Here is a 13960-nt window from a genome sequence, read left to right on the forward strand (position 1 = left end):
ATTAAAAAGTTGTTAAATTAATTTTTTTAATTAATATTTTTCAATTTGTTTAGAAGGATTTAATCTTAAATTATTAACAAACATAAAGAAATTAATCATTTTATCCCAAGCTTTTCATAAATTTAATATCCAAATCGCATCATATAATTTTGAAGTAAGAACACTTCCAACTGATACGAACCTAGGACGACCTGCTTCTAAACCTGTATTATATTAGCCCGGATCTTAATTAAGTTCAAGTTCTAATGGAATTGACCTCAACCCCTAACCAACCTGTGGTTAGAAACCTTGGTATAATGTAGACGCCACAATAGAGGATGGAAAACCTATTGATAAGTCAAGCTAAAACAACCAATTCTCTAATGGTGTTTTAGATGTTCTCAAAGAACAAAGAGATAATAAATCTCACAAGTATTTTCTCAATCAAATCAAAGTTAGTTCTTATTGATAACTAAGCCTTTAAATAGGCTTTGAAAGAAACAAAATAAACCCTAAAAACCCTAGGTAAAACCGGCCACACACATAAAGAATCCTAGTTGGCCGCAACTATACTTCCTTTCCTAATCTAAGTTTGATTAATTAATTCCTTTATATTAAATTAGGAATTAGTTAATTTACAATAAAATAAAAACCTTCCTAAAGTTATTTGTCCAGAAAATAAATAAATAAAAATCCAAAAAGAAAAAAAGTCAATCGCAAATTAGGTAACGAGTTGACTTTGACATTTAGGCGGAATTATTTCTTCAACCGAGCTAACTTATGTCTGCCTGATGTCCGAGCTAACTTATGGCCTATCCGAGCTAATTGATGTCTGTCTGAGCTAACTTGTGTTTGGCCGAGCTAACTGATGTCTGTCCGAACTAAGTTGTGTCTGGCCGAGCTAACTGATGTCTGTCCGATGTCCGAGGCAAGACTTGTCCGAGATGAGATGTCCGAGGCAAGGCTCCGATATCCGAAGTCCGAGATCAGATGTCCGAGACATGGGTGTCCGATATAAAATATCCGATGTATGGGTGTCCGATGTATCAGCCTCCACCACTTGAATACTTAAAACAGGTCTTTTATCTTCAGGTATGGACACGCCCTTTTGAGAATGAATTACTTTCTGGATAAAGGCAGCAAGGTTGTCCTTAAACCTCTTAGTTTGAGCCCTAGTGATCGGTCCAGTCTTCATCTGTATCGGATCAGTACCCCAGCGAGTTGTCGATGGTGCGAGCTCGGGCGGGTTTGCATCACCAACTCTTATATGAACAGAAAATCTAGAAAAGCAGAAAATCTGAAAAAGTAAAAACCATTATTGTTCGTAATTAGATTCTAGCTTCATCCTTTCAATTTTATTTGTTTTTTATACACCAATCAATATTGAGATGTTTTAGATATTTAGTGAGAATAAATTAATTTTAAAACTAATTAAAACATAAAAAATTTATTTTGATTCTAGTCCATTATCATGAAATTTAATTTATTCATGGATTTATATATTAACTAAAAGAAACACAAAAATAAAAAATGATCATAGGAAATATAAGTACAATCATAAAAACTCATAATTACTATTTTACTTTCGTTAAACAAAAAGTTGTCATAAAATACTTGTGTCATAGATAAATCTATCTTAGCATCATTGCTATCTTCCTAAGATAAATTGCAAGATTTAATAGAAATGTATTAGGTTATACCTAAATCAATTTTCTATTACATCTTGCAATGTACAAAATAATAATATTAGTGTTACTATCATAGTATAGTCTAAATATGCTATAAGTTCACAAAAGACTGATAATAATCTACTTACGAACTGATAGTAATCTATCATGTCCACATTAACAAAAAGATGGTTCCCATGATAACAAATTAAGCATTGTCTTTACGCTTGGCAAACTGCTTCCTACTCCCTTCACCAAATTGTAAATGAGAACTTTCAAGATTCAGCGCTATTGGATCTGCCTCACCTGCACTTTTGGAAATCATCAGCTTTAGTTTCTTTGTTGCATTGTTTCTTGCAGTAGGCTTTGAAACCAAATCAGCTAGGACTTTATCTTCATTGCTCATTTGCTCTATCTTAGCATTGTCAACACTTCTAGATATATTTGATTTTGAAAGTTGTAATATATATGCATTAGAACATTAAATAAAAGCTCATGTAATTTCACTTAGGATATAATGTATCAAACATGTTCATACCTCTCAATTCAGTTATGCCTAATGATTTTCCACTTTGCTCTTCAACAATTTCTAAAACTTGACTAACTTCAGCATCATTTGAAGTATCTGTTTATGTTAATATATGTTGGTTTTTCATATATTAATATGTGATATTGGGTGAAGAACTGAAATATAAATCATATGCATGTGCACACAAAAGCAATGAAAAATGCAAAGATCCATGCACAATGAAATTCATGAACTCACAAAAGAATTGAAATGCACGAGGAAATTAAGTAATAAGACAAAGGAATGGAAAAAATTAAAGTTACCAATTTTGTAGTGAATAACACAATCCTCAGGTTCTTTGTCGTCACTGATAAAGAGAGTAGGGGGAGAGAAAAGCTGAAAACAAAAAAAAAAAAAATAGAAAAGAAAAAAAGCCAATGGCATTTAAATACTGAAAACCAAGGAAATAGGCTTTAAAATATTATAAATCAAAATCTTTACTTACATGGTAAGTCAAAGTACTTTATGAAGTACAATAATGAAGTCCAGAATTTTGTATAAAGTACACCAACTCTATCCTTACCATACTGTAAGTCATCATAACTATAATGCATGCCATACCATAACCCCTGACACCTGTATGGCAAAATAAAAAAAGAAGCATAAAATGTGGATCTCACCAGTATGACAACTGTTGAAGATCAAATATGTGATGGAACATTCAAGGATTTTAATTAACGTAATAGATAAAAGATAAAAGGCTAATGCAAAGCAATAGTTGGAGTAAGTCCAATCCATTATTTATTAACAAAAAAGTTCAGCCCATTTAACAGAAATTTATTTAATATTTAAAGTGAAAAAATTTACTACATCTCACATATGATAAAATATTCAACAAAAATATTTATTTTTTTAATTTACTTTGAAAATCATATATATATATATTGTATGCACATATTTATATACACATCAAAACATAAATTATTTCTTCATTTTACATTTATTTTTTTATACATATTGGATCAAATCAGTATCATATTATATATATATATATATTAATTTTTATGTGAATGAATCAAATTCCATATATGCAAGCACATATTAGAATTTTTTTTTTCTGGGTAACGGACATTTTCTTTAGAAAAAAAAAAAGAAAAAAGAAAAAAGTAGACTAAAGAAACAGGATATTTTATTTCCACACAACAACACATGGAAAACCTTGATCACCCTATTTGGGGTTTCATTGTCTCTACATTTATAAATAAGATAAATCATAACCCAAAATTCTTTAACAATTTCACCAAGCTTATCAAATATGATCAATAGATTCCAAGTTAATGACTACATTGAAACAATACTGAATTCCAGAACCAACTAAAAGGTTTACACGGCTTCCAATAACAAACAAATAAAATACAAATCCTAATCTTATTTTCTCTAAAATTGAAACAGATAAATAAACTTGGTCCAAATTGAAAGGCAGAAAAAAACCCAATCTATACATGAACATACAGGAAGAGAATATAGATTTTGGTGGAAAATGGAAAGCCCATTAGAGAGAGAGAGAGACCACGGAGGATTGTTGAGGAGGAAGGAAGAATAAATAAGGAAAGAAAGAAAAAATAAAATATAATATACACTCACCAGATGACCCAAGCGACCTTGAAGCACATCCCAGAGTTATTTTTCTTTTCTTCTCTTCTTTTTTTTTTTTTTTTTTTGAGTGAATCTGAGCTTCAATGGAAGGAGGAATGAAGAATGCACAGGAGAGGAAAGATTCAACTTCCCGTACAAAAGTTGGTAGATACTTTAAAAGACGTTAACAACCCTCAAATTTCTTCAAACTTTCAAAAGACATACAAACTGAAGAGCACAAAATAAAATAAAACGCAAAAAAAATGGTCGTTTTTGAACCATTATGAATAGTAAAATATGACCAAATCCTTTGGTTCTTCTCATTTATATTATATTATAGACTAAAGGAAAGGATATATATATATATATATATATATTTTTTTTTTGTCAATTTTAGTGAAGATTGGAGAACAAATATTTGCTTCTTATTGCTTATTTTAAATATTTTGGTATATAGTTTTTCTATTAAATTGTTTGTAATTTGCATATTTTAAATATTCTTTAATGTTAGTTAATGGTAGCTAATTTATTAGGCATTTCAAATAATTATAAACTAAAAAAATTAAAATATAAATATGAAATTAAAATCTATTGTAAAATATATATTTTTTCCTTGAGTTTTTTAGTTAATTGAAATGATGAACAATCTCTAACACACCAAATGACATTTGGAGTAACAAACTACACACAATTAGCAAGTAGAAAAACATTATAAAAAAAAAAACATCAAAACCTAATGAGTTACTAAATTAAACCACACCTTATTAATTTATACTTTGATATACGTGCAATTTAGGCTTCTTGTCATTTCATTTGGGGAAACAAATAAAAAGAAAAATATAAAAAATAAAAAATAAAATAAAAATAAAAGTAAAATAAAATAAAACTCTTCTTGTTATTTCTTGGAAGGTGCTGGCCACTGACTAATAAAGTCTTTGTCGCTAGATGTTGACTGATAAGGTTAGCACGGCTTCCGAGTCCTTTTTCCCACGTTCTTAGAGAGAGAAGCACAGCGTTTTGGGCAACCGATCAGGAAGACGATCTTGGTGTTGTGGGTAGACGACTTGCTGGAAAAAAGAAAAAAAAAAAAAAAAGCAAAAAACAGTAGGAGAGAGCGAAACCGCATCGGAGGGAACCTAGCTGCAGCAACGTCGTTGGTAGCCAAAGGTATGGATAACAGAGGCACATGTAGTTAGCTAACCTCGATACCAATCTTCCATTCAATTTGTTGCTAATTAATTTATAATTACTTAATTTGCTTGTGGATTAAGATTTGCTGCAGGTTATAAACATGGCTTCTGCTTCTTCTTCTTCTTCTTCTTCTTCTTCTCGAGAAAAGTATGATGTATTTCTCAGTTTTAGGGGTGAGGACACCCGTGATGGTTTTACTGGTTATCTTTATCATGCTCTGGATCTAAAGCATATCGTGACCTTCAAAGATGATGAGAACCTTGAAAGTGGCCATAGAATTTCTGAAATCATGGAGGCCATTAAGGAATCTAAGATTTGCATAATAGTTTTCTCCAAAGACTTTGCATCTTCCACATGGTGTTTGGATGAAGTGGTTCGCATACTCGAATGCAAGAGAAATGGGAGTGCTGTTGTACCCATTTTTTATGGCATAGAACCATCTGTTGTACGAAAACAGCAGAAGGGTTATGCAGAAGCATTTGCTAAACATGAACAAGACGGAAGGGAGATGGTGCAGCAGTGGAGGGATGCTCTTAAAGAAGTGGCTGGTATCAGCGGTTATGAGTCAAACAAGATTAGGTAACTTTCTGTCTTAGTAATTTGTAATATATATATATATATATATATGTATAATCCATACAATGTGTTTACTGATTAATTTAAGGGTGTTAAATCCAGGGGTCTAGATGATGAGACTTTAAGCTAAGGTCTAAGTGGTGTATATTTGTCAAACCTCCAAGTGGTCGATGATACTTCCCCTTTTCTATATTTTACTAAAAAATGAAAACAGTTAATAACAAATTTCCTTGAACAAAATTTAAATCATCTAAATATATTCCTAAGATATATTAAGCATTAATATTTATTTCTTTTAAATTCCAAAATTTATATCAATGATCCTCTGTTTCTAAAGTAGTATGTATGTGTCAAACCTCCAAAAGGTTGACGATATTTCCCCTGTTTTATATTTTACTAAAATGTTACAACGGTTAATAGCACACTTGCCTTATTACAACTATATATAATATATTTATTTCACCCAAAAAAAAAAAAAAATATATATATATATATATATATGATATTATTGAATTAATATTTATATCTATTTCTTTTAAATTCCTAGATTTATATCAATGATCATCTGTTTTTAACACTTGTATTTGATTTCTCCATTTGCTAGGCCTGAGTACAGGTTTATTGAAAAAATTGTTGAAGATGTTTTATTGAAATTGTCTAAATACGTATCAGCAAATGATCATTTCAAGAGGCACTTGATTGGAATTGAAAAGCCTACCAAGGAAATTGAAGGATTGTTATGCATTGGCTCAATGAATGTTCGCATCATAGGCCTTTATGGCATGGGGGGCATTGGAAAAACCACCCTTGCACGTGCTATATTTCAAACCTTCTATTGTCATTTCGAAAGTTATTGCTTTCTTAACGGTGTTAGAGAAGAATTTGAAAGACATGGAATAAATCATTTGAGAGAGAAACTTCTTTTTGAGCTGTTCAAAGATAAAACTTCTCTAAACATGGAATCAACTGCTATTCAAGACAGATGCCGCCGTACAAAGGTCCTTATTGTTTTAGATGATTTGGATGCAATATTACAATTAAACAGATTATTACCTAAAGGGTGTACCTTCGGTGATGGAAGTAGAATTATTGTCACAACCAGAGATGCCCAAGTGCTCAAGTCAAGGGCAGATGAACTTTACGAGGTTAAGAGGTTAAATGACTCTGACGCCCTTACGCTTTTTCGCTTGCATGCTTTTGGTCAAAATTCTGATCTTCCAGGGTATGAAGCTTTATCAAAAAGTGCAGCAGATTATGCACATGGCAATCCATTAGCTCTTGAAGTCTTGGGTCTTTCCCTTTACTCCAAAAGCATAAAAGAATGGGAAAGTGCATTGGATAAGTTGAAAACAGATCCAGACAGGACCATTCAAAAAGTGTTGAAAATAAGTTATGATGGATTAGATGACGAAGCAATCCAGGGCATATTTCTCGACATTGCATGCTTCTTCGATGGTGAAGTTGACAGAGAATATGTGGAAAGCATGCTACACCGCAATGAGCAACATTCTGATGGAACAGCAGGAATAAGTGTTCTCATTGATAAATCCTTAATAATTGAATGCCAAAACAAATTGTCCATGCATGCTTTACTACGACAAATGGGTAAGGCTATTGTTTGTGATAAAAACAAAGAACCTGGAAAACGTAGTAGACTGTGGAATGCTAAAGATGTTAGCTATGTATTGGAAAGAAGTACGGTAAGTGCAAGTTAGTTTAATACATTTACTTGTGTCTATAAATATTCAAGTTAATAAATTTTCTTTTATTATATATTGTGTCCTTATCCATAACATTGGCTTGATTTTTAGGGAAGCTCTGAAGTTGAAGGTATATTATTGAATCTGTCTGAACTTAGAAAGGATGTAAAAGTGAAGCCTACAGCATTCTCAAAGATGTACCATCTACGATTTCTTAGAATGCATTGTGACGACAGATTTTGCAATGGAGAAATATTCTACGAGAAAGTAGGATGGGGTCCATACAATAGAGAAGTGCGCCAACAAATATATCTTCCTTATGAAGGTTTAGAGTTTCCTTCTGATGAGCTGAGATATCTTCAGTGGGATTTATACCCTTTAAAAGATTTTCTATCAAATTTTAGTCCAGAAAATCTTGTTGAACTTGTCATGCGTGATAGCCAACTTGTGGAGCTACATTGGGATGAAAATCAGGTATGCATATATATATATATATATATATATACAGATCTACTAAAAAACATGCCAAACCTCATCGTAAAAAATGCCCCTCACATCAAGGAATATTGTCTAATGTGAAATATGTTTTTTGTGGTGGGGGTCTGGCCATGGACGGACCTAGGTAAGGCAGAGGGGCATGTGCCCCCCTCGATTTTTCTATTTTTAATTTACTTATATAAAATTTATCTAATTTACAATTTAATCCTTTAAAATTAAGTGGTGTCCCCTTCAAAGTGTAAATCTCTTCTCCAAATTTGTCCCATTTTAACATTTTCCTTTTCAGAAATTGAAATCTGGTAATCCAATCCAATATCCCATATTATCTCTTCTAAAAATGATATTATTTAACATCAATATTTATAAAATTTCTTACCTTTAATAGAATTTTTATTTTATTACTTTTTGTTCACTATATTAGTTAAATTTTCATTTTTCTAATTTTAGTTTGAAGTAAAGTTCTTGTTAATAAGTTATAGACAATTAAAGTTTTAAATTTTAACTTTTTCAGTTTTTTTTTTTTTTTTTTGAAAGATCATTAAAAATTGCATTACTTGAAATAAAAAATACCAACAACTTGTTGGAGAGTAGGACCCGTAGAAGGTTGTTCTACTTCCAACCCAGATTCATAAATAGACCATGATAGAGAATGCTTAGCTAATATAATATTTGAGTTGCCATATTAGCAGTCCTAGGAGTAAACAAAGTAACCAGAGTACTGACTTAGAAGAATTCTAATATCTGTTACAATAAAACACCCATCCCCTTATAATCACCTGTGTCATAAATTAATCGTATGGCTTCCTGAGAGTTATAAGCCAAACCACCACCAAAGAAGACAATATCATCAGTACAGGAACAAATTGTTTCTTTAACGCCAAGTAATTCCGTGACCAAAGGCGAATATAGAAGAGGAAACGGCTTAGCTAAAGCATATTACATTCCCTTGACTGTCTCAAATAACAACACCAGTTGAATATGAAAAAAATTATAGATTACCCTACTTTTCATATAATATAAGTAGTTATATTATTGATATAATTTGCCCAAAATACAATTATATTATTGATATATAATGATGCCCCTCTCAATATATTTTCTGGCTCCATCACTGGATCTGCCGTGTTTTTTAGCAAAATTATATATATGTTGTTGTATTAAATATGTAGTAGTGCTTAATTATTATAGTCTTTGTTTGTTTGTTTGTTGCAGCCCGTTGAGAAGTTGAAGAAGATGGATCTTAGTTATTCTGAGCACCTTATTCAAATACCAAACTTGTGTGGGGCTAGAAATCTTGAAAGTATAAATCTTCAAGGGTGTATAAGTTTGGTTCAGATTCCTTTATGCTTTAAGAATCTGGACAAGCTTGAGCTACTAGTTTTGAGTGATTGTGAGAATCTGAAAGATGGCATGGAAAATCTTCCATTGAATATAAGGGAGTTGAAATTGTGTAGGACAGCAATAGAAGTATTGCCCTTACGAGTTAGGTCTCTTTCGGGTCTATTAGATTTGGATATGAGTGGATGCACTAAACTGAAAGATGGGATAGAAAATCTTCCATCGAATTTAAAGGAGTTAAGACTCTGCGGGACAGCAATACAAGTAGTGCCATCAACAATTGGGTGTCTCATGGGTCTCTCACATTTAGATTTGTATAATTGCGAAAGACTTGAAAGTCTACCGGAAAGCATTTGGAAGTTGGAATCACTGGAATGGCTGGATCTTTCTAATTGCCCAAATCTGATCGAGCTTGAGGACTGTGCAAGTTCATCTCTTCGATATTTGAAAATAAGTGGTTGTACGGGATTGAGATCAATAATTGCGCTTCCACCATCTTTAAATTGTTTGGATGCAAATAATTGCACATCGCTGGTGAAAATATCAAGTTGGTGGACCCCAACCGTACAAGATTATGACCCCCAAGTTCAACATCAAAATAATAAAAGTGAAGGGGAAATTTATAATTTTGAGCAATGTCTAAAATTGGATGAAGACACACGTATCATCATTGCTGATTCTGCATGCCGTAGAATTTTGTCTGCTCACGATGTATGTGTACATATATATATATATATTTATTTATATTTATATTTGTTTCTCTCTCTCCGTAAAATATATATCTAATTTATGCTCTCCGCCTTGATTAATTTATCATCCATGTGGTACAGGATATTTCATATCTGGAAATGGTGTACCCAGGAAATGTAATCCCACGGTGGTTCCATCATCAAGCTTATGGGGAATCATTTATCCAGCTTCCTCCAAATTGGCTTAATACTGATGATTCCCGCTTCAAATTTGTCTTTGTCGCTGTTTTTGCGTTTAAAATTTCTGGGCCAGAAACTAAAATCCGACTCAGATTCAATTTCACGACCAGCATGGACAGTAGTGTCAATTATGAAGATGTTTGCACGCTTCAAGTAAATAACAGCTCAGATCATGTCTTAATTAAGTATGCGACTATCGATTTGAGGCATGTATTTGGGGTAAACTGGTCCTCTGTTTGTAGAATGGTCACCGGGGCTTCTTTCCATGTGTTTATGGAGGAAGAAAAAAAAGGCAATTGGATGATCAAAAGTTGGGGGCTCCAGGTAAATACGTGGGGCGAAAGCAGTTTAATTTTAGTATTATTTATTTTTTTTTCCTACTTAATTGTGTGGAATGAATTTGTTTATGTTAAGTATTAGTTAGTGATAATTATATAATTTTTTAAATATTGAAGTTCACCATAAAGTTAAGGAAGAAAAAAAAAAAAAAGAAAAAAAAAAGATATAAATACCAAATTGAACACAACTTCAAATTGTATTGGTTTTTGTTTTTTATTTTTTTCTTTTCTTCACATTTATAGTGGTTTAAAATGTTTAAAATGCTTTAATTGTCATTAGTTAACACTTGATGTAAGCAAATTACACATTATTAGATAGAAAAAACTAAACAACAAAAACCAAAAACTAATCATGTTATCAAAAGACATCTTAATTAACTTGTTTTTCTTTATTTTAACGTTAATACATGCCCAAGTTTGGCTATAACCACCAATCCTTTTATATGACATTTCACACCATTTTAGCTGCCATCCTATGTTTTGCTTATCCGACTAAATTGGACGAAATCTTTGTTCAGGATCAGCCTACATAGACTTATATCATATGCGTTCATTGTCCAATTTTCATGCACTAATAGGCACCTATTAGTGATACCGAATATAAGGAGATCATGGACTTCCAAGATCATGAACAAGAGAAGATTTCTCTCCTTGACTGTGAATTTGCTCTGCTCAATTATTTATGCACTCAAAAGTTTTACTTTGCTTGTGTTTGCAGGTTATAAACTTCACTGCTTCACGGGATTTGCGGTTATGGGACTTGTCCGCTTCACTATCATCATCTTCTACTCGTCAAAAAAAGTATGACGTGTTTCTCAGTTTCGGAGGTGACGACACCCTTAACAATTTTATTGGACATGTTTATCATGCTCTGTGTCGTAAGCATATCCGGATCTTCAAACACGACGAAAACCGAGAAAGTGGCCATGAGATTTCAGAAATTATGGACGCCATTAACGAATCTAAGATTTGCATGATAGTTTTCTCCAAAGACTTTGCTTCTTCGACATGGTGTTTGGATGACGTGGTTCGCATACTTGATTGCAGGAGAGATTGGGAAGATATCATACTACCCATTTTTTATGGCATAGAACCATCCATTGTACGCAAACAGGATGGGAGTTATGCGGAAGCATTTAATAAACATGAACAGCGTTTCAAGGACAATATGGACAAGGTGCAGCGATGGAGGGATGCTCTCAAGGAAGTGACCAATCTCAGCGGATATGATTCAAAGGATTTTGGGTAAATTTCTACCTTATTGAATTTATAATATATATATTGTAAATTGTCACTTATTTGCTTAAGAGACTAAATAACAGAGCTTAATGAATTATCAAATCATGCGAAAATATTATAAATCCATCCCTTAATTAACCATATTAGATGATATTTTCATTTTATATTTTTTATTAAAAAAAAGTGATGGAAATCACAATTAGTAGCACTATCTCTTTCTTAATTTTTTAGATGATATTTTCATATTAGATGATATTTTCATATTAGATGAAAATATCATATTAGATGATATTTTCATTTTATATTTTTTATTAAAAAAAGTGATGGAAATCACAATTAGTAGCACTATCTCTTTCTTAATCTTTCAGTAAGTGCAATATTATAAAATACTGAACAGTAATTTTAATAATCTGATCAATAAATACCTAATTATTTATTTCTTTTAAATGTACACCTAAATTTATATCAATGATCCTCTGTTTCTGTTGCCCCCATTTACCCAAAAAAAAAAAAAAAAAAAAAAAAAAACAAACGATACTCTGTTTCTAATAATTGTATTTGATGATTTCTTATTAATTTGTAGGGACGAATACAAGGTAATTGGTCAAATTGTTGGAGATGTCTTGATGAAATTGTTTACAAGATTTTTAACGTATTATTCCCCCCTGGGCTTGGTCGGAATTGAATTTCGTAAAAAAACAATTGAACAATTTTTAGACGTTATTGGCTCATTGGGTGTTTATACTATTGGTCTTTATGGAACGAGGGGTATTGGAAAGACATCCCTTGCTATGACTGTATTTCAAAAGTTATACCATCAATTTGAAAGGCGTTGCTATCTTTGCAATGTTAGAGGAGAATTTAATTTGAGAGAGAGACTTATTTTTGAATTGTTAGACGAAAAACACAATCCAAGCATGGAATGGCCAAGTATTCAAGAGAGATTCCAAGGTACAAAGGTCCTTATTGTCGGGGATGATTTGGATTATGTGGGATGCGAATTTGGCCACGTAATGTCTATGTTCAAATTTGGTAATGGAAGTAGAATCATTGTAACGTCTAGTGATGTGAAGGTGCTTAACATATTGACTGATCAAGTTTATGAGGTTTGTGAGTTTAAATGATTTTGAAGCTCTTGAACTCTTCCACTTGCATGCTTTTAAGCAAAATTCTGATATTGCAAGAGATTATGCTACATTATCATAAAAAATAGCAAATTACACCGATGGTAATCCATTAGCCCTTAAAGTCTTGGGTTCTTCTCTTAGATCCAAGAGCATAAAAGATTGGGAAAGTGCATTGGAGGAGCTGCAAAGGGAACCAAACAGAGGAAAAAGACAAAAAAGGCTACACAAACACCAAGATGCAATGCTATTTTTCATGGTGAAGTTTCTATCTGTGTGTTTATCGATGAAGAAGATGTCAAATGGAGATCAAAAAGTGTTGGTTTAAATTGTTAAACGGGCGGGGTGGAAGTAAAAGACGGTTGGATGATGTTCCTAACATCAAACTCCAAGAAGATAAATTAATTTAAAGTAAATGAAAATCATACATTCTATTGGTATATTTATTTGGCTTCTTTTTTTATGTTTTAAGCTGCATGGTTTAGAAGTCATAAAATTCCACTCTCAAATATTGAACTGTCACTGATTATTCTTTATTTCGTATAATGTTTTCCAGAAGAAGAATCTTGGAACACGGCGGACAGTTAGTTTTGAATTGGATGATTTATTTAGATTAATCTGGTTAGTCATGCATGCTCTTGTAAACCTAACCTCTTACTCTGTTTCTGGTGGTAAAGCTTTATCAGTAAATTGATATGATTTTGTTTTGCTTCTTGTCATTGAACAGATTTTGTGAAGTTCATAGAAAAACTTCAGCAGACCAAACACATGGATGGCTCCTGTTTAAGTTTAGGATTCCCAAGAGGATATGGAAATGCAAATTTATGTAATATCTATGCTATTGTACAAGTAGAAAATTCGTGTGCTGCTTTTGTTGTCATTTTTGTTTTTGGCTATTTTAACGGAGTTGGGAGAACACATGTTGCATCTCAATGCTTTCTTATACAATGTAATTGCCACATATACATTTGTTCTAGTTTTTCCTGTGGTGCTTATTGCTTATGCTGAGGTTGCATTTTTCCTTTTATATTTCAAAGTAGGGAATTAAATGGTCTTTAAAGTTTGACCTGGCATTTTGCATCCATATATCTGTTGCATGTAGTTTATTTTATTTTCTGAAATCATTTATATATATGTCCACATATTAGAAGAACTATATATTTGTGTGTTGCTATGAAGAGTAAGAAAACTAACCAAGGCCTATAACTGATGTATCAGTGTCATACTCTTCAAAAATA

At 32.1% G+C, this 13960-nt stretch overlaps 1 protein-coding gene across 3 annotated transcripts; it reads left to right on the top strand.

Moving 5' to 3' along the window:
• Positions 1–4687: 4687 nt before the first annotated feature.
• On the top strand, positions 4688–13698 carry LOC107422782 (TMV resistance protein N-like). 3 transcript variants are annotated; one of them, XM_060815579.1, is made up of 10 exons: positions 4688–4956; positions 5061–5559; positions 6161–7256; positions 7368–7730; positions 8967–9803; positions 9923–10345; positions 11078–11604; positions 12182–13159; positions 13279–13343; positions 13450–13698. In XM_060815579.1, the coding sequence occupies exons 2-8, from the start codon at positions 5081–5083 to the stop codon at positions 12720–12722; spliced, it is 4266 nt and encodes a 1421-aa protein (XP_060671562.1). In that variant the 5' UTR covers positions 4688–4956; positions 5061–5080; the 3' UTR covers positions 12723–13159; positions 13279–13343; positions 13450–13698. The 3 variants fall into 3 exon arrangements, with proteins under 3 accessions (XP_060671562.1, XP_060671561.1, XP_060671563.1); XM_060815578.1 differs by having other exon boundaries at positions 12182–13133; XM_060815580.1 differs by lacking the exons at positions 11078–11604; positions 12182–13159; positions 13279–13343; positions 13450–13698 and adding an exon at positions 10878–11068.
• The last annotated feature ends 262 nt before the right edge of the window (positions 13699–13960 follow it).

The sequence above is a fragment of the Ziziphus jujuba genome, chromosome 3 (genome assembly GCF_031755915.1).
Source record: "Ziziphus jujuba cultivar Dongzao chromosome 3, ASM3175591v1".
NCBI classification, from domain to species: domain Eukaryota; kingdom Viridiplantae; phylum Streptophyta; class Magnoliopsida; order Rosales; family Rhamnaceae; genus Ziziphus; species Ziziphus jujuba.